Raw genomic sequence first — 18,974 nt, 5'->3', positions numbered from 1 at the left:
ATTCATTCAAAACATGTTTGGTCTCTTTTCTGAACAAAGATCATTATTCTAAAAAAAAAAAAAAAAGGGATATTTGATGCCTACTTTTTTACTCGTGGTGGGAGGAGAGGGGCATCCCACTCTGATTCCTGAAGCTTCTATGATGAATGAAACATTCTCTATTCGTGGACCACAAACCAGAGAGGATCCCAAAACAGTCCATTTGCTAAGGTCATCACACACCTGGGGACACCACAAGAAAGAACTACTCAAAGTTGTTACACACATTAGACATGAGAGAATGACTGAGGAAAGACACAGATTAATATAAAGTCATTCAGAAACATGGACTCTGTTTATGAGAGGGCGAACCAACACAAGCTGCCAAAGGGATTACTAAAGAAAGAAAATATGGAAAGTTGTTAACCAGAAAATCAGGAGGTCCAAATCATTTTCCAGTACACAACACAAGCACCACGGACATTAACCCAACAGTTTTAAATGGTTTTAATGAGTTCTGCGGCTGCAGCAGAAACAGAATTCAATGTTTATGAGGGGAACAGATATTATTAAACCACCGATTTGGACTCCTGCATCTGTAGGCCATCATTACAAATTGGTGAGAAACATACACCAACAAACCACAGGCCTTTATCTTCACAGTTTTATAAGATAGTCCAAGAATGACTCCAGCACAGCTTCTATGAATCCATCACATGAGCAGCAGCGTGGAGTTACACCTTTCTGGAACAGACCATCACATATCATTCAATAAATAGATATGGAGTCAGAGGAGTGAAAACTTATCAAAAAGATCTGAACCAGTTTCAACAATTACAGACCGTTACATGTGGGGTTCCTCAGGGGTCTCTGTTAGGACCACAGCTGCGACCCACATTCATGTGCTGTGGTCATGGGTTCAAATGGCAAATAAATTCAATCATTACAATAAATGAACACTGAACTGAGTTCAAACTAGATGCATCATATCTGGAAATGGTTCAACCTCGATCCATAACACATTATGCTGAAAGCCACAAATCAATTACATTCAAAACTAAATATCGGAACACTTTATCAATTATACTTCTATATTTGACCTACTGTGTGAGGAAACACTGACAGAAAAACAATCAGAAACCAAAACAGAGCAACTCAACTTACTTTTTGTCAAATCAAAAAAGCACTTATTGTCCTGCAGTGTTCAGGATTTACTCCATGTTCAACACGAATGTGTGAACAGCCGATGGGTTGTTAGGCCTCTCATGATCCTACAGATGAACCCTTCTCACCAGCATCACTGTTATCTCTGCAGAACAGTGTGTCTGCAGAAGGTTCAACACAGGACTCTGCCTCTGACCTGCTAGGTGCAGACAGAAGAGTCTGCTTGGTTTTCGTTCCCTTAGATGTATTTTGATACCATCCATCACAACACCCTCATACACTGTTTAGAAACCTGAGTTGGATTTAAGGATTGGGCTGTTAACCCTAAGAGTTTGAATACGGGCGACTGGATGACTTATGTCCTTTAGAACTGAAGAAGCCTTTCAGATCAGAGGTGAAACATCTCCAAGAACCAACAAGAAGAAGTCCAGTTGCTTAGAATGACCCTGATAACTGACACATTCTGCTCTTAGCTTATTGCGCTCATATTTGTCTTAAAGGGATAGTTCGCCTCTTTTGACATGAAGCTGTATGACATCCCATATTAGCAATATAATTTATGAACATTGACTTACCCCCTGCCGCGTCCTGTGAGCCGAATTCCAGCTGAGTTTTGGGGTCCACGAAGCTAGTCCGGCTAGTTGGCTGGGGTCAATAAAATAAAGCGTTTTGCTTCTCAAAAAAATATCCGTTCCAAAGAGTAATACATTTGCATCACAAAATCGTTGTCCAGGAAAAAGTCAGACCTCACTTCGCTTGGCGCTATTTTTGCCTCCCTTGATATCAATGCGTCCAATGTAAAACTGTGCAGACCGAAGTGCTGACCGAGCACTCCCCTGCTTCCGAGCAGCAAACACCGTAACAGGTGCAGCTATCGCTAGGTGGCTAGGGAGTGTTCGGTCTGCACAGTTTTACATTGGACGCATTGATATCAAGGGAGGCAAAAATAGCGCCAAGCGAAGTGAGGTCTGACTTTTTCCTGGACAACGATTTTGTGATGCAAATGTATTACTCTTTGGAACGGATATTTTTTTGAGAAGCAAAACGCTTTATTTTATTGACCCCAGCCAACTAGCCGGACTAGCTTCGTGGACCCCAAAACTCAGCTGGAATTCGGCTCACAGGACACGGCAGGGGGTAAGTCAATGTTCATAAATTATATTGCTAATATGGGATGTCATACAGCTTCATGTCAAAAGAGGCGAACTATCCCTTTAATACAACTTTTTCAGTCACTCTGAATAAGCATCTTCTGAACTGCTGAAATGTCTTCTGGTGTACCCCAGGGCTCAGTCCTGAGCCGCCTTCTGTTCTGTGTCTGCATGCCACCTGCTGGCCAGCTTATTAAAGACCATAATGTTCTTTACCATTTCTGCACTGATCCCAGCAGCCCAGCTGGTCTCAGAACTTTGATTTGTGACCTAAAATCTTGGATGGCCCAAATTCTTTAGAACCAAATCAGAACCCAAATGGTTCTATACAGTCTTTCACATAACATCCCACAGGCTGGTAGAAATCTTTTTGATTCCAACCTTTAAGTTTTGGCGCTCAGATCAATGTTTTTTCCAGTTCCAGGTCACCAGGTCCTTTCTGCCATCCTCTGACCTACAAACCGTTCTGCAGACATTACTGTGCGTTCACACCAGACGCGGTGCGAGTGTTGCCGCGGGTGTAAATTGAATTCACTCGCCGCCTTCGCGCGAGTAAAAAAAAACGAGTGAATAGCTCAAGGGGCTATCCATGGCTGATATAAGTACCATCGCGTCCTTGTACCTGCTGTGGCAGTCCGAGATTCGTCTGAAACACACAGGCCGTCGTGTCTGGGTCAGTGACATCATCCGGTGGTGCATTCAGCTCGGATAATTTCAGCGCCTTCTCCAGGAGTTGCGTCTGGGTGGCGGCCGCTTCCAGCGGTGTTTCGGGCTCGCCGGGACCCAGTTTGGTGGCCTGCTCTGCTCAGGAGGATCGGTGCCTGGATCTCTCGGCGGGACGCCGGCTGCAGGCGCTCCGCAGCTGGGCCGCGGCTCCGTTTCAACTGCGGGGCGCCTGTGGTTGGTGTCCTGCCGAGAGATCGCGGCGCCGGTCCTCCCGAGCGGGTCGTCGGGCTGGGTCCTGGTGGGCCTGGGGTGCCGCTGGAGGCGGCCGTCATCCAGACGGAACTCCTGGAGAAGGCGGTGATTTAATTTTTTTATTTTATTTAGTCAGGGACCATGTGCAAAGTACATTAATTACAAAGTAAAGAGATGACCTGCACCAGATTGTAGTTTAGAAGCTAATTTTCCATGTGCAGTCCCATCTGCATGTCACAGACACGACTCCATTTCAGCTGCGGAGCGCCTGTCCATCTGTCTCCACGTCACTGTCGTCCAGAATCTCAACGCTGATAGGCTGTCTGACGCGAATATTTCGCCAAAGTTGGATTTTTTGAACTCGCGCAGATCGCATATTTTCACTTGCGCAGCGGCAATCGCCTCACCGCACCGCCTCACCGCACCGCGCCGCCGGCTCGAATCCGCGTCTATTCACGTCTTTGCATTGACTTTGTATGTAATCGCGTCGCCCGACCACGTCTGGTGTGAACGCACCGTTAAGGCGCTAGCATGGTTGCCGCGTCTGTCACGGCGGTGTCGCACCATGACGTCAAAATGACGTTTCAGGCCTGGCGCTTCCCTTGAAAAGACGGCGCAGCGCGTTGTCGTGCACCAGTCGATTTTTGTAACTTGGCGGCGCCACCAACGAAAAACCGGATGGACCGATGTGAGACCGCCTCAGTCAGGAGGTGCGTTTGTACAGGCAGCTGTACGAAACTGCAGTGAAACAGCACAGGGAGCACGTAAACTCCCAAAACTGGTGCACAGAGATGGGCAGAACTTTGGGGAAAGAGGGAGAGTTCTGTAAGAATGTGTGGAGGAAGCTACGGGACAGATGCCTGAAGGCAAAGAAGAGGGCAGAGACTCTGTTGATGCCGGGGGCTTCAGACCTTCACCTCTATTAACTGAATTAAAAACTTAAAATGATCCGAAAACTGCAGCAGTATCATTAATTACAGTGTTCCTGCTCTTCATTGTTTTCTTCTCCACTTTCGTGGTTGTAGAGTAGCGGTAACCTTCACGTAGCAGCGACACCTTTGTGACGGAGAAAATTGCAGCGACTGGCGCAACGACTTGCGCCACTATACATGGCGGGCACGAAATCGTGACGTCATCAACACCGCTCGCGCTAGCAGACGCGGCAACCATGCTAGAGCCTTTAGTCTTCTCTCCCTGGGGGCTGAAGGTTTCCTACACTCAGGCAACAGCAGCTTTCCTGGATTAAGGGAAGTTGCACTCATCCAGGTCTGCTCTGCAGCCTGATTAGTTGAGTCCTGCTTTAAATGCTGTTAATGAGCACTTCCTGTCTCATTTCTAAAGCTGGTGTTTGAGCTGCAGTGCTATCCCTACAGCTGTGGGCTGCAGCAGCAGCGCTTCCCACCATAAACTCATAAACTGCCCCCCGTTACATGCTGGAGAGGAAACCTCTGGTTCCATGACACAGTTCCATATGTGGAACCGGTTCCAAAGATAACAGCCTTATAGTTGTGTTGTTAATGCTAAAAAGACAGACGGACAGGTGCGGCGTCTGCAGTGATGCGGGCTCTGCACCGGCCCGTCGTGGTGAAGAAGGAGCTGAGCCAGAAGGCAAAGCTCTCGATTTACCGGTCAATCTATTGTTCCTATCCTCACCTATGGTCACGAGCTGTGGGTAGTGACCCAAAGAACGAGATCCTACCCTCACCTATGGTCACGAGCTGTGGGTAGTGACCCAAAGAACGAGATCGCGAATACAAGCGGCCGAAATGAGTTTCCTCCGCAGGGTGTCTGGGCTCTCCCTTAGAGATAGGGTGAGAAGCTCGGTCATCCGGGAGGGGCTCAGAGTAGAACCGCTGCTCCTCCGCATCGAGAGGAGTCAGATGAGGTGGCTCGGGCATCCGGTTAGGATGCCTCCTGGGGCATCCGGTTAGGATGCCTCCTGGGGCATCCGGTTAGGATGCCTCCTGGGGCATCCGGTTAGGATGCCTCCTGGGGCATCCGGTTAGGATGCCTCCTGGGGCATCCGGTTAGGATGCCTCCTGGGGCATCCGGTTAGGATGCCTCCTGGGGCATCCGGTTAGGATGCCTCCTGGGGCATCCGGTTAGGATGCCTCCTGGGGCATCCGGTTAGGATGCCTCCTGGACGCCTCCCCGGTGAGGTGTTCCGGGCCCGTCCCACTGGGAAGAGGCCCCGGGGAAGACCCAGGACACGTTGGAGAGACTATGTCTCTCGGCTGGCCTGGGAACGCCTCGGGGTCCCCCCAGAAGAGCTGGAGGAAGTGGCTGGGGACGGAGACGTCTGGGTCTCTTTGCTCAAGCTGCTGCCCCCGCGACCCGATCCCCGGAGCAGCGGAAGATAATGGATGGATGGATGGATGGATGCTAAAAAGAGTTAATATAACCCTGACCCCTGACCCTTAATGCTAAAATAACCGTGACGACAGACAACAATGTCGGGCTGAAATGAGGCCTTAAACTTTTCTTCAACTATTCTTTGCTTGAAGTTAGAAGAACCAAAATGAGCTTCTCATCTCACAACATTTCAACAAGAAATGATGACTCAGACATTATCATGAATTACTATTCAACTCTTTGCAGTATTAAAGCATAATTTACCACGTGATCAACCAGCCTGTCTGCTCACAGGTGATTTAGATGGTCTAACAGGGGGCATAGACACAGGACACCCAAACCCCCAGCCGCTGACGTGTGTGACAGCGGGCTGTGACGTTATCAGAGTTGCGGAATGGCCGAACTGCGTCATCGGTACGTGACAGTGAGGAAAACGCTCTGCGTTCATCTTGTATCTGCAGCCACCAGGAAAGACATGTGAGGGGTTACCCTGGTTACCCTGAGTCAGCTGCTGAATGACATGTGAGGGGTTACCCTGGTTACCCTGACCCTGAGTCAGCTGCTGAATGACATGTGAGGGAAACAGAGGAAGCTGCAGAATCCCACCTGAGGCTCGGACACATAGACGGTCCTGTCTCCGATCTGGAGGAACACGTTGTCCCCGGGGAGCTGTGGGCTGGGCCGGCGGGGAACCCCTGCACGGGGTCCGGTGGTCGGTGCTGTGGGTGGTGCTGAGGGTGGTGCTGAGCTGGAGCCGGAGCTGGAGCTGGAGTAGAAGCTGAGGCAGAAGCTGTTGCTAGTGCAGGTTAGCCGGGACAGACTGTGGCGGATCAGCAGCGAGTAGCATTTGTGAAAGCGGACCCACAGGTAGACGTAGCATAAAGTTATTAACATCTTATCCAGCAGACATATTCACATATTCACTCACTACAGCTGACAGCGGAGTCCTCCAGATGAACTGTCAAGGTACAACTTCTTCTTCTTCTTCTTCTTCTTCTTCTTCTTCTTCTTCTTCTTCTTCTTCTACCGCCTCCTCCTCTTCTTCTTCTCCGGACGTTTTCCGGCAGCTTGCATCCTAAAAGTGGCTCTACCGCCACCTACTGGAATCATCTTCTTCTTCTTCTTCTTGTAATTTATTGGCGGTTAGCATCCGTAATGTTGCATTACCGCCACCAACGGTACAATTATGTAACTGCGGGTGTGGAGCGTCGACGGAGTGACAAAAGAAAAAAAAAGAAAAAAAAAGAAAAGAAATAGACAAATAAATAAACAATTCACTAAATAAAAAATAAACTAAATCCTTTCAAAAAGTCCTGTAGTCTTTAAGAAATTAAACACAAATCTCCAAGCTGAGGGCACAGAAAAGGAAAGTAGTCCCTCAAGAGAGAGCCTGGTCTCCCCCAGTTCTCTAACCTCCTCTAGCAGAATACCTCTTTCTATGCTGTACGCTTGGCATTCTAACAAAACATGACGGACAGTCTCCATTTCCCTGCAGTTAATACAGTGACCTGTGGCATGCTTGCCAATGATATGAAAGTATGCCTACTGGAATCAGCTCATTCAGCCCAGTTTTTCTGAGCTAATCAAACCAGTATCTTCATCCTCCAGCTTCCAAAATGTTTTTCACTTCTTTTCCTTTGACTTCGTCCCTCTGCACCAGGAGTCAGTCAGAAGTTAGAAGTAGCCCTTCTACAACATGCACACAAAGCAGATGACTGATTTACAAAGTGCTATAATAAATCGCAGGTAGTTTTAGCTGAGCCAGTCTCCCCTTTCACTGCCTCGGGGTCAGCTCTATGTTCCCACGGCCCATTGGTCCCACATCATAAAGACTTTTAACATTATTTTTTAGGCCCATTGGTCCCACAGCCCAATGGTCCTACAGCATATTCCTGCTGCTCCACGTTCCCACATTTCTAAGAAATTATTCCAATTTAGGCCCCATGTTCCCACATTTCTGAGTAAACTAATAGAGAAAAAAGGTGTACTTTTTATTATTTTTATTGTGTAAAGCCAATTTAGCCATGAAATACATATTATTATTGTTATTAGTAGGAGTAGCAGTAGTATTAGTAGTACCAGTGCAGTTGTAGGTGTTTTTCTACTTTTGGAAATGAAGCTAAAAAAACAGCTGAGGAAATAATAAAAAAAAACAAATAAAAAAAAGGTTAGCATGTGCAGGCCAAATGTCTTTACACCTTTTTTGCTATTAGTTTACTCAGAAATGTGAGAACATGGAGTTGTGGGACATAGGGCCTAAGCTGTGGGACCAATGGGCCTAAAAAATAATGTTAAAAGTCTTTGTGATGTGGGACCAATGGGCTGTGAGACCAATGTGCCTAAAAATTAAAATAAAAAAGCAATGTGGGACCAATGAACTGTGGGACCAATGGGCTGTGGGACCAATGGGCTGTGGGACCAATGGGCTGTGGGACCAATGTGCTGTGGGACCAATGGGCTGTGGGACCAATGGGCTGTGGGACCAATGGGCCTAAAAAATAAAAAAAAAGTCTTAGTGACGTGGGACCAATGGGCTGTGGGAACATAGACACGCTCCCCACTGCCTCTGTGGTGCAGGAAAGATTCATCAGACTCACCTTTGCTGCCTCTTATGGGAACTGACCGACAGGAACAACATAGAAAAACATAGTGGTGAGGATGGCGGAGAATATCAACATGACACCACTGCCCCCCATCCTCAGGGATCCCCCCCATCCTCAGGGATCCCACCATCATCAGGGATCCCACCATCCTCAGGGATCCCCCCCATCCTCAGGGATCCCCCCCATCCTCAGGGATCCCCCCCATCCTCAGGGATCCCACACATCCTCAGGGATCCCACCATTATCAGGGATCCCACCATCCTCAGGGATCCCACACATCCTCAGGGATCCCCCCCATCCTCAGGGATCCCACCATCCTCAGGGATCCCCCCCATCCTCAGGGATCCCACACATCCTCAGGGATCCCACCATTATCAGGGATCCCACCATCCTCAGGGATCCCACACATCCTCAGGGATCCCCCCCATCCTCAGGGATCCCACACATCCTATCGAACCTTACTGACCCGCTTTCTGTGCAATAATTTAATGTGCTTATTTTTACGGATTGTTTTCCTTCTTTTGTTCCTGTTTTATAAACACTTTATTTATAGTCTTTTAACACAACTATTTCTATAGCAAACACAGCTAACTCTGTCCCCTGTTCTGATGAAGTGCACCACATAACATGCACAGGCAGGCGGGTGTGGCCCACAGCAGCATGACGTGTTCATACTCATGTCCAGGCAGGCTGTTCATGTGATGGGAAGCTTTATCAGGACTAAAGAAAACTCATCCAACTCCCTTCTGTCATCCAGAGGGAACTGCAACCGTTTCAAATCATCCAAAGTCATTGTGGAGGTTGCTCAGCCTCATATCAGTGGAAAGAGTTTGAAATGAGGTTTCACTCTCTTTGTGTGTTACACTGAAATGTGGATCTCCCTTTACATAAGTTCATTTCCATGCTGCAGCACAAAGGCAGCTGCTTTGCATACAGTTAGAGAGCAGCTGTGGAGGAGAATAACACAGTATAGCCAACAGTCCCGTGGAGGCCCTATAGGGAACTGTACAGTCCAGACCAGAGATGGTATAAACTGTACAGTCCAGACCAGAGATGGTATGAACTGTACAGTCCAGACCAGAGATGGTATAATCTGTACAGTCCAGACCAGAGATGGTATAATCTGTACAGTCCAGACCAGAGATGGTATAAACTGTACAGTCCAGACCAGAGATGGTATAAACTGTACAGTCCAGACCAGAGATGGTATAAACTGTACAGTCCAGACCAGAGATGGTATAAACTGTACAGTCCAGACCAGAGATGATATAAACTGTACAGTCCAGACCAGAGATGATATAAACTGTACAGTCCAGACCATAGATGGTGTAAACTGTACAGTCCAGACCAGAGATGGTATAAACTGTACAGTCCAGACCAGAGATGGTATGAAGGTATGTATCATGAAAAGGACAGTTCCTACTCATTCTGATTACACTGAATGAATAGCACAAAAAGAATCCTTCCTCACTAAATAAAGAAATATGAACCTCACACAAGTTGTACTAGCTTTTATAAATACTTTGGCTTTTATAAATACTTTGGCTTTTATAAATACTTTAGCTTTTATAAATACTTTAGCTTTTATAAATACTTTAGTTTTTATAAATACTTTGGCTTTTATAAATACTTTGGCTTTTATAAATACTTTAGTTTTTATAAATACTTTGGCTTTTATAAATACTTTGGCTTTTATAAATACTTTGGCTTTTATAAATACTTTAGCTTTTAGAAATACTTTAGCTTTTAGAAATACTTTGGCTTTTATAAATACTTTAGCTTTTATAAATACTTTGGCTTTTATAAATACTTTCGCTTTTATAAATACTTTAGCTTTTATAAATACTTTGGCTTTTATAAATACTTTAGCTTTTATTAATACTTTAGCTTTTATAAATACTTTGGCTTTTATAAATACTTTAGCTTTTATAAATACTTTAGCTTTTATAAATACTTTGGCTTTTATAAATACTTTAGTTTTTATAAATACTTTGGCTTTTATAAATACTTTAGCTTTTATAAATACTTTGGCTTTTATAAATACTTTAGCTTTTATAAATACTTTAGCTTTTAGAAATACTTTGGCTTTTATAAATACTTTAGCTTTTATAAATACTTTAGCTTTTATAAATACTTTAGCTTTTATAAATACTTTGGCTTTTATAAATACTTTAGCTTTTATAAATACTTTAGCTTTTAGAAATACTTTAGCTTTTATAAATACTTTGGCTTTTATAAATACTTTAGCTTTTATAAATACTTTAGCTTTTATAAATACTTTGGCTTTTATAAATACTTTCGCTTTTATAAATACTTTAGCTTTTAGAAATACTTTAGCTTTTATAAATACTTTGGCTTTTATAAATACTTTAGCTTTTATAAATACTTTAGCTTTTATAAATACTTTAGCTTTTGTAAATACTTTAGCTTTTGTAAATACTTTAGCTTTTATAAATACTTTGGCTTTTATAAATACTTTGGCTTTTATAAATACTTTCGCTTTTATAAATACTTTAGCTTTTATAAATACTTTAGCTTTTGTAAATACTTTGGCTTTTATAAATACTTAAGCTTTTATAAATACTTTAGCTTTTGTAAATACTTTGGCTTTTATAAATACTTAAGCTTTTGTAAATACTTTAGCTTTTATAAATACTTTAGCTTTTGTAAATACTTTGGCTTTTATAAATACTTTGACATTTTTGTAAAGTGTGACGATGTGTGAAAGTTCAAATTCCGCTGGCTGCAAAGAGCTTCAGTTAGGCTTGAACAGCACTTCTCAGCTTCTCAGGTATTTACCATCCTGTAAAAGGTGGTAAATCTGTATTATATTACAGATTTATATACAGTAAATATATTGTTAACATCTCATTGAGAGACACTATATGAACACTCCATGTGTCATAGCTCCATATGAACTTTTCTGGGTTAGGGTTTGACACAGTCCAAGTAAAAGTGTAAATGTGTAAAAGTGTAAATGTATCAGTAAAGCTGAGCTGAAGTGGGTTTCCACTGCTGGATCACTTGTACCACACAGTCTTCCATCTTGAAGTGACCTCTATTGTAATTTGCATGATCAGCTTTAGCCTCAGACTTCATTTGTTTGTGTGTGCACAGTCCGGTGAAATAAGATGCCCCCAGTGAATGTGCAGATAATTAGACGAGGATGTGGTGTTTACTCCGCCAGTGTGCCGTTTAACAGAGCTACTTACTGATAAAAGTTAGGATTACATGAGGAAAATGGTGGTAAATCTGGCCATTTGTCACTTTTAAACACACAAATCATCCATTTTCATCAGCTTTTTGAGTTCAGCGTTTCTCCAGCATGCACACGTGCACAACACAGCAGGGTGCACAGTGCCATCATATCTGAAATGATGTAAACTATGTGTTCAACAGACTGCAAGTCCTCAAAGTCTATTCAGTGTGTGGAGCAGTAATCCTGTGAAACAATACCAACAAAACAGACTTGAAAAAAGAGAACAAAGTGATTTCCCTAGCAGTTAAGGCTGTGGCTCTATTGTGTTTGCTCCTGTTACTCAGACCTTGGCCTTTCTCTAGGGCCAGGCTTGGTCCGGGGCCAGGATTTGCATGCCAAGGGCTACTTGATTTAGAAGCTCTCCGGATTCTCACAACCAGACATGCAAAACCAACGGTGGACCACTTCAAATGGCAGATATGCACCGTCAGCACAGGTGCACTACTGTCCACGCAGTAACTCCCACCCCCACCCGGTTATGAAAATGAGTGCTGTGATTTCCCTGGGACACTTTCCTTGCAGTGTGTCGAGGGAGAAGCTTCTAGTAAGGAGGGCCGACTGACATATTGGTCAGAAGTAGTTTCATTTGCCAGCATTATAGGGTGAGATTTATCCAGCATAAGTCAACAAATACAACCAAAGAAGAAGAAGATTGTGACAATTCAAAGGATGCCAAGGTCTTTCCTTGTGAAAAAGAAACATGGAGCATGTGGCGCATGGCAGTGGAAAGAACCGGAGCTCCACGAATGGAAAGAACAGAACAAAACAGGTGAACTTCTATCGTTTTCCTTTGGCTGCAAAAGCTGTTTTATCCACCTGTTTTACTTTGGTTTGAGAGATCAGAAGTAGCATAGAGTGCTAGTTAACTACATCATACACCGTATGTTGTATATATATATCTATATATAATATATATAGATATATATATTAGGGCTGGGCAGCGATTAAAATGTTTAATCTAATTAATCACATGATTTCCCTGATTAATCACGATTAATCTCATTAGTACGCAGAATCCAAAAATGAATCCAAAAGTAGCGTATAGCTTTTAGCATTTAGCTTTATTTTAAATGTGCTGCCATATGAATGAAAGTGCCACAACATTTGTCGTGCAAACACACTTTTAACATCAGCATCTTTCTGTAGTTTTTATGTAGAAGCCTCGCTCCACTGTCTGTTTCCTTGAATGACTTGCTGCTATCAGTTGTGTGTTTTGCCTTTAAGTGATATTTTAGACTGGAACTACTACGCTGAGAAGACAATTCAACTTGGCAGTGTTTACAGATGACTTTGGTTCTGTCGACTCCGCCGTCTGGAAGAACTTTTTTTTTTAAATATTTTTTCTGGGCTTTTTATGCCTTTAATGATAGGACAGTTGGAGAGAGACAGGAAGCAGGGGGCAGAGAGAGGGGGAAGACCGGGGCCAGCTGCAGCGAGGACTGTAGCCTCTGTACATGGGGCGCCTGCTCAACCCACTACGCCACCGACCGCCCCATGTCTGGAAGAACTTTAAAATGAAAATGGCCGAGTAAAAGTTCCGTACCCTTCTCCATGTTTGGTGGATCCGCCGATTACTTTCTTTTCCGGTTCCACAGCAGACAGCAACAGACTTTTACAAAATAAAAGCCTATAAAACGGGTGGTTTGTGGCGTAGTGGGTATAGCAGACGTCCCATGTACAGAGGCTATAGTCCTCGCTGCAGCTGGCCCCGGTTCGAGTTCCACATCAGACGGCCCTGTGCTGCGTGTTGTTCCCCCTCTCTCTGCCCCCTGCTTCCTGTCTCACTTTCCATTAAAGGCACAAAAGCCCCAAAAAACTATTATTTTAAAATAATAATTTAAATAATTAAATAATAATTTAAAAAATATTATTTTAAAAGAATAAAATAATAATTTCTTATTATTATTATTTAAAAAAATAATTTTTTTTTTCCGCGATAAAATAATTATCGGCGTTAAATAATCAATGCGTTAACGCGATAATAACGAGTTAACTTGCCCAGCCCTAATATATATAATAATAATGACATTATTACAGTATCTTTGTGTTTTGTACTTTAGTTATTTTAAATGTAAATGATTGTTTCTATAACCTTTTCTTAGTCAGTGAAAATACTGTGGAGCAGATAACCTCCAATTCCAACACCCAGAAGCCTCCTCCTGTGCTTCAGCCAGCAGGAACCTCAGCAGGAACCTCAGCAGGAACCTCAGCAGGAACCTCAGCAGGAGCCTCAGCAGGAACCTCAGCAGGAACCTCAGCAGGAGCCTCAGCAGGAACCTCAGCAGGAGCCTCAGCAGGAGCCTCAGCAGGAACCTCAGCAGGAGCCTCAGCAGGAACCTCAGCAGGAGCCTCAGCAGGAGCCTCAGCAGGAACCTCAGCAGGAACCTCAGCAGGAACCTCAGCAGGAACCTCAGCAGGAGCCTCAGCAGGAACCTCAGCAGGAGCCTCAGCAGGAGCCTCAGCAGGAACCTCAGCAGGAACCTCAGCAGGAACCTCAGCAGGAATTATTGTGCCAGTGCCACTGACCGGGTCAGGAGGACCAGGGCCAAATACGAGACCAGACTGGTCCAAAATCATGCTCCGGGGCTCCCTGTACTATCCCGGTGCGTTAGCCCATATCAGCAGAGCAAAGGTAGGGTCAGGCTTCTTTAATGCCCTCTTACGCATAACATCCAGGTTTTTGGCTCCTGTAAACTACGTATTGATTTCTGGCCATGCTGCCATCAGCGTGAGTGCTGTGAACAAGCAGGGAAAAACCAAGAAGAGGCCTTTTAACAGGAGACAGATGAGAATGAACAACATATGGTGGAAGCAGCTTAGCATTTTATACAGCGAGAGCAGGTGTGAAAGCGGAGGCACCACCTCTGCTGACTGGCTTCTGAAAAGAGAATACAACAATTATCTCAAAGATCGAGATAAAAAAAAGTTAAAGGAGTGTTAAAAGAAAAGAAAAGAAACATCGATAGGAGGTGGGTGGTGGGCAAGGATGGAGATAATGACCTGGAGTAGATAAAAGCCATGAATATCCTCACCACTGGTGTAAGAGGCCATCAGATATTAAACCCCCCCCTGGGAGGGGGGCAGCTCAGTGAGCAAAGCAGGAATAAGTCCTGAAGGCAAAGTTTGTCCTGTAGGCTGAATATCTTTTCTTGCCTAAATCTTTTTGAAATGTTTTTACTCTCAACGAGCTCGGGCTGTTTTTGAATCTATTTCCCCCCATTGAGAATCCAATCTGAAGACTGACTTTAGAACTGGAACAATTCATTAAGTCATTTGAATAACTTGATTACAAAAGCGTCCTCCATGCAAATGATTTGTTGTGCTTTGTTTAATCCACGTACTGCTCAGTGGTCACATGGAGAATTATTACTGTCACTCTGTCATAACAATTCAGTTTGATTCAGAGAAAACAGTGAAGGGAAATCAGAGAAGTCTGGGGCCGTGTCCAACAAAAGAAAAGCAGAATACCTTCCAGTTTATCCACTGTAAAACAGAAGTAGTTTACCACCAAAACAAGACATCACTCAGTGGGGTCACATGGCACTGAAAGGATCGGATTATTGGCTAAATTACAATCAGACTGAGTTATTAAGTGCATGTAGACACCTTAATCTGACTAAGAATTGGATCGGATCGGATTCAGACCCCGAGATAACTGGGTTGAAAGTCACTCTAAACCTGCTTGTAGACGCTGAAGCACGTGGTGAATCAGACTTTGCGTTCTGCGCATGCTCCAGATGTTTTCCCGGGGTCGTGACCCGGAAGTCAAAGGAGACGATATTCCTGTTGTTGTCGCCGTCAGAAAGAAAGAAACAACGCGATGGAGAATGCTCCGTTGGGCATCGAGTATGTGCAACAAGCAGCTCATCACAGACCAAATGTAGAGGGACGTAGCTTCATCTGGCTCTGCGTTCTCCATCTTTCTCCAATGCCTGAGTTTGCTGTTGTTGTTGGTGGTGAAGAGGTCAACAGGAAGTGGCTCTATTAGCAACAGCTGGAATGGGTACAGCGCCACCTATCATACCGGGGTATGACACGCTTTGTGCCTCTGATCCGAGTCATTCAGCCCCATATATCCAAGGAGAATTACCCTGGCTCAGCTCAGTCTGATTGTAATTTAGCCAATAATCTGATCCTTTCAGCGCCATGTGACCCCACTGAGTGATTCAGCAGAAAGGCCCAAGTCCATGCATCCAGGTCACTGTGCCGAACCGACACAAAGTAACATGTAATGCTGGGATTATACCTCTATTCTAAAACCCCACCACAGACTTAAACCCAGCTGGGTTCTCTTCATGTAGAGCTTGACATGTTCTCGTTGTGCATGTGTTGGTTTACTTCAGATACTCCGGCTTCCTCCAGCGGCAGGCATTTTAAGCCAGTTAGTGGTTCTAAATTGATGCTAGGAGTTAGTGTGACTGTGCATATGTTTTTTGGTCGAGTTAGTTTCTCTTTAAATGGAGAAAACAGAGAGCAGAGGGAGGAGAGATGCATCATGGGAGCTCCCCCAGCAGGCTGGGCCTATGGCAGCTTAACTATGGGATGTTTCAGGCTCACCTGAGCCATCCCTAACTATAAGCTTTATCAAAAAGGAAAGAAGAAATTTCCCATTCACAAATATACAAAGAAAAAAACAAGATTTTATTTATTCCATTATGACTTTTTACTTTATTTAAATCCGTAGCACTTTGAGATTTCTATGTGTGTGTGTCCCTTCCAGCCCCGTGCGCGCTCCACGGCCATCTCCGGTGACTTTGTGTGCTCGGCGTGCCAGAAGATCTTCCCCCTGCAGCGCATGCTGACCCGCCACCTGAAGTGCCACAGCCTGGTGAAAAGACATCCCTGTCGATTCTGTGGCAAAGGGTTCAACGATACCTTTGACCTCAAGAGGCACATGCGAACACACACAGGTCAGGAATATCTACTGCCCCCTAGAGGTTCCTCTATAAATGGGTCACTCTTTGGTATGTGATTCAACTTTAGTTTACAGGTTTGGGTAAAGAAACAGTAAAGAAAATTCATTAAAAAATATGTAACTTTCTCTTTTTACTGTAAAGTGTCTCTCAGATGAAAGGAAATCCTGGGCCTCTACTTTTTTTAATGTGTTTGCTTATCCTCGTAGGTTAATGAAATGCTTCTGTGTTTTGTCTCAGCTTTTGTCCAATAAATGATGACACAGAGTAATATATCATGTGTTGCTCATCTGAGGTCGTATCTGCTTCATTTTCAGACCTGTAAAGATGAGAAGTTGTTTTTTGGTATGTCTTGATATGGAAAACATTATAATTGAAAGAGAGTGGACCTTTTTCATATGACTTTAGAGTCTAGAGCAAAGGACAAATTAAGGACAAATCTTCAGACTTTAACTGCAGAATGTAAGACTATTTCATTGTATCTGTTATATTATTATTTCTCTCCCCTCTGACATCCTTGGTTGCAAACTTTGTAAGGCTGTATGACCAACCTGAACATGCACAGGAGGAAGAAACCTTTGTGTCTCCCTGCTGCAGGTATCCGTCCCTACAAGTGTGAGCTGTGTGAGAAAGCTTTCACACAACGCTGCTCTCTTGAGTCCCATATGAGGAAGATTCATGGGGTTCTTCAACAGTACGCCTACCGCCAGAGACGCTCCAAGATCTTTGTGTGCGAGGACTGTGGCTATACTTCCAGCCGCCCTGATGAGTACTTCGTCCATGTGAGACAGCGTCATCCAGGTAGTCCTGCGCTCCGCAGGTACTATCGCCGCCAAGCCCACGAGAACAGCAGCTTCACAGCAGTAGATCCTAAACTCAACTACCTGTTGTACTCAAACCCAACATACTACATGTAGGGCTCACCCTACTATGCAGCCTCATTCAATTGTACGTATTCCATGTAGACCACTTAAAACAATGTTCTGTAATTACATTTATACCCTTTCTATGTTTAGCCAGCACTTTGTATTTTCAGTGAATGTTTCCAATTAAGTCTGTGTCTTAAGAAAATAAAGTTTCTGACATGGTTTTCATGTCTATGTGGTTGTTGAAACTATACTTTATTACTGCCATTTAGGACGAGCACAAGTGAGTAAGTCGGGCTAAACTTGCCTTGAGACGTGAAGTGGTTGTGTCCTGCAACAATGCCCAGAATGTTGGGCTGAATGGTGAATAAAAATAAATATCATATACAAACATTTTATTGACAACAGAAAAAATATCAAATGTTGAAACAGAGACATTTTACTATTTAATGAAAAATATCAGGTGGGGTGGGTGCGAGGAAGGATGCGGATGCAGAATCTTTCATAAACAGAACTTGATTTATTTTCAAAAAAAAGATTTCAACAAAAAGTGCGGCTGAGCCGGATACCAAAAACTAAACTGTGACAAAAACAAAACATGACTATGACTATGAATAAGAAAGGTACTTAACTTTGGAGTGACGATTGACAAGTGACGAGTGAGGATCTGGCTAAGTGCTCTGTTAGGAAAATATCTTACAATGAGATCTTTAAGATATGATGGAGCTCGGTCATTAAGAGCTTTATATGTTAGGAGAAGAATTGTAACTTTATGCCATGCTGTCTTGCAGCATCCCATCATAATAAAATAGCTTCTTAAAGAAGAACAAAGTCTGCTATATAAAAGACAATGGGCCTCATGCAACAACAATTCGTACGAACAGATTTGTTCTTAAATCGCCCGTACGAGTGATTTAAGAGAATTTGCGCATTCACCAATTTTTCATATTTTACGTTTTCTTTCAGGTACGAACAGAATTTACGAGTGATCCAGACCTGTCATAGAAGGTTCATAAAATAGTCCGCTGTTATTCCAATCAAGTTTGCTTGACTAATGGATTGTATTTAATTACTTTGAAGCAATCATAAATAAATATACATTATACCCCATAATGATGCTGACATTATTCTGTTTGACTTACATTATGCACTAATTGAAGGTTAATTTGACTCTGTATATAACAAGGTCAATGGGAACCGTAACCACTTTTGTAACCTTGCTACTTTTGGATGCCTTAGCGCGTCAGGCTCTTGGAAGAGAGCGTGTGTTCCGAGACCGTGTAGATATCCATGGCTGACATCGCGATTTATTTTGCCAAGGACTGTGCTGCTGCAAATATGCAGCTTGCTAGAGCCACGACTCCAGAGAGAAACACGCTGATCAAACCCAATTCCACCACACGTCCAGGTCCTCACCACCTTGAATTTTGCTTGGATTGCTTCCCATTTCTTCGCTTTAGCAGGTCCCATAATTCCACTGCTGACACTGCTAAAAATGACAGATTTTCCTTTCTGGATCTCTGAAAGCAGAACTTCAGTCTCAGAGCCCCTAAAGTTGTTCCTTTTGTGCCTTGATGCCATTCTCATGACTCAACACTTCCTGGCACAGGAGAGAGGAAGCACAGCCTTATATGGTGTAATTTTGGGCGTGGAGTATGCAAATCTACTATCCTCGTGCACTTAAATACGCACGGGTGGCATTCATCATTTACGCAGGTCGTTTACACACTTTTTCCCAAGTTGAATCTGACGTGTCGTGTTCATACGAG

At 43.8% G+C, this 18,974-nt stretch overlaps 2 protein-coding genes across 3 annotated transcripts in view; one reads left to right on the top strand and one right to left on the bottom strand.

Moving 5' to 3' along the window:
* hlcs (holocarboxylase synthetase (biotin-(proprionyl-CoA-carboxylase (ATP-hydrolysing)) ligase)) overlaps nucleotides 1-6,622 on the bottom strand; it is a 65,287-nt gene extending 58,665 nt beyond the window's left edge. Inside the window, exons 1-2 of one of the 2 annotated variants that reach the window (XM_075487051.1) lie at nucleotides 6,171-6,622; nucleotides 85-222 (exon numbers count right to left, since the gene is read on the bottom strand). In XM_075487051.1, coding sequence (XP_075343166.1) covers nucleotides 85-222; nucleotides 6,171-6,458 — 426 coding nt within the window. In that variant the 5' untranslated portion in view covers nucleotides 6,459-6,622. The remainder of the gene's footprint in view (nucleotides 1-84; nucleotides 223-6,170) is intronic. The other variant, XM_075487052.1, reaches the window with a different exon arrangement.
* Nucleotides 6,623-11,941: 5,319 nt separating this feature from the next.
* Nucleotides 11,942-17,346, top strand: LOC142401412 (uncharacterized). The gene is made up of 4 exons (XM_075486804.1): nucleotides 11,942-12,195; nucleotides 13,529-14,058; nucleotides 16,147-16,336; nucleotides 16,937-17,346. The coding sequence occupies exons 1-4, from the start codon at nucleotides 12,096-12,098 to the stop codon at nucleotides 17,254-17,256; spliced, it is 1,140 nt and encodes a 379-aa protein (XP_075342919.1). The 5' UTR covers nucleotides 11,942-12,095; the 3' UTR covers nucleotides 17,257-17,346.
* Nucleotides 17,347-18,974: the final 1,628 nt, after the last annotated feature.

Source organism: Odontesthes bonariensis, chromosome 16 (assembly GCF_027942865.1).
Source record: "Odontesthes bonariensis isolate fOdoBon6 chromosome 16, fOdoBon6.hap1, whole genome shotgun sequence".
In the NCBI taxonomy this organism is placed as follows: Eukaryota; Metazoa; Chordata; class Actinopteri; order Atheriniformes; family Atherinopsidae; genus Odontesthes; species Odontesthes bonariensis.
Note: the sequence above shows the minus strand (reverse complement) of the source record. Positions and strands in the feature narration are given on the sequence as shown.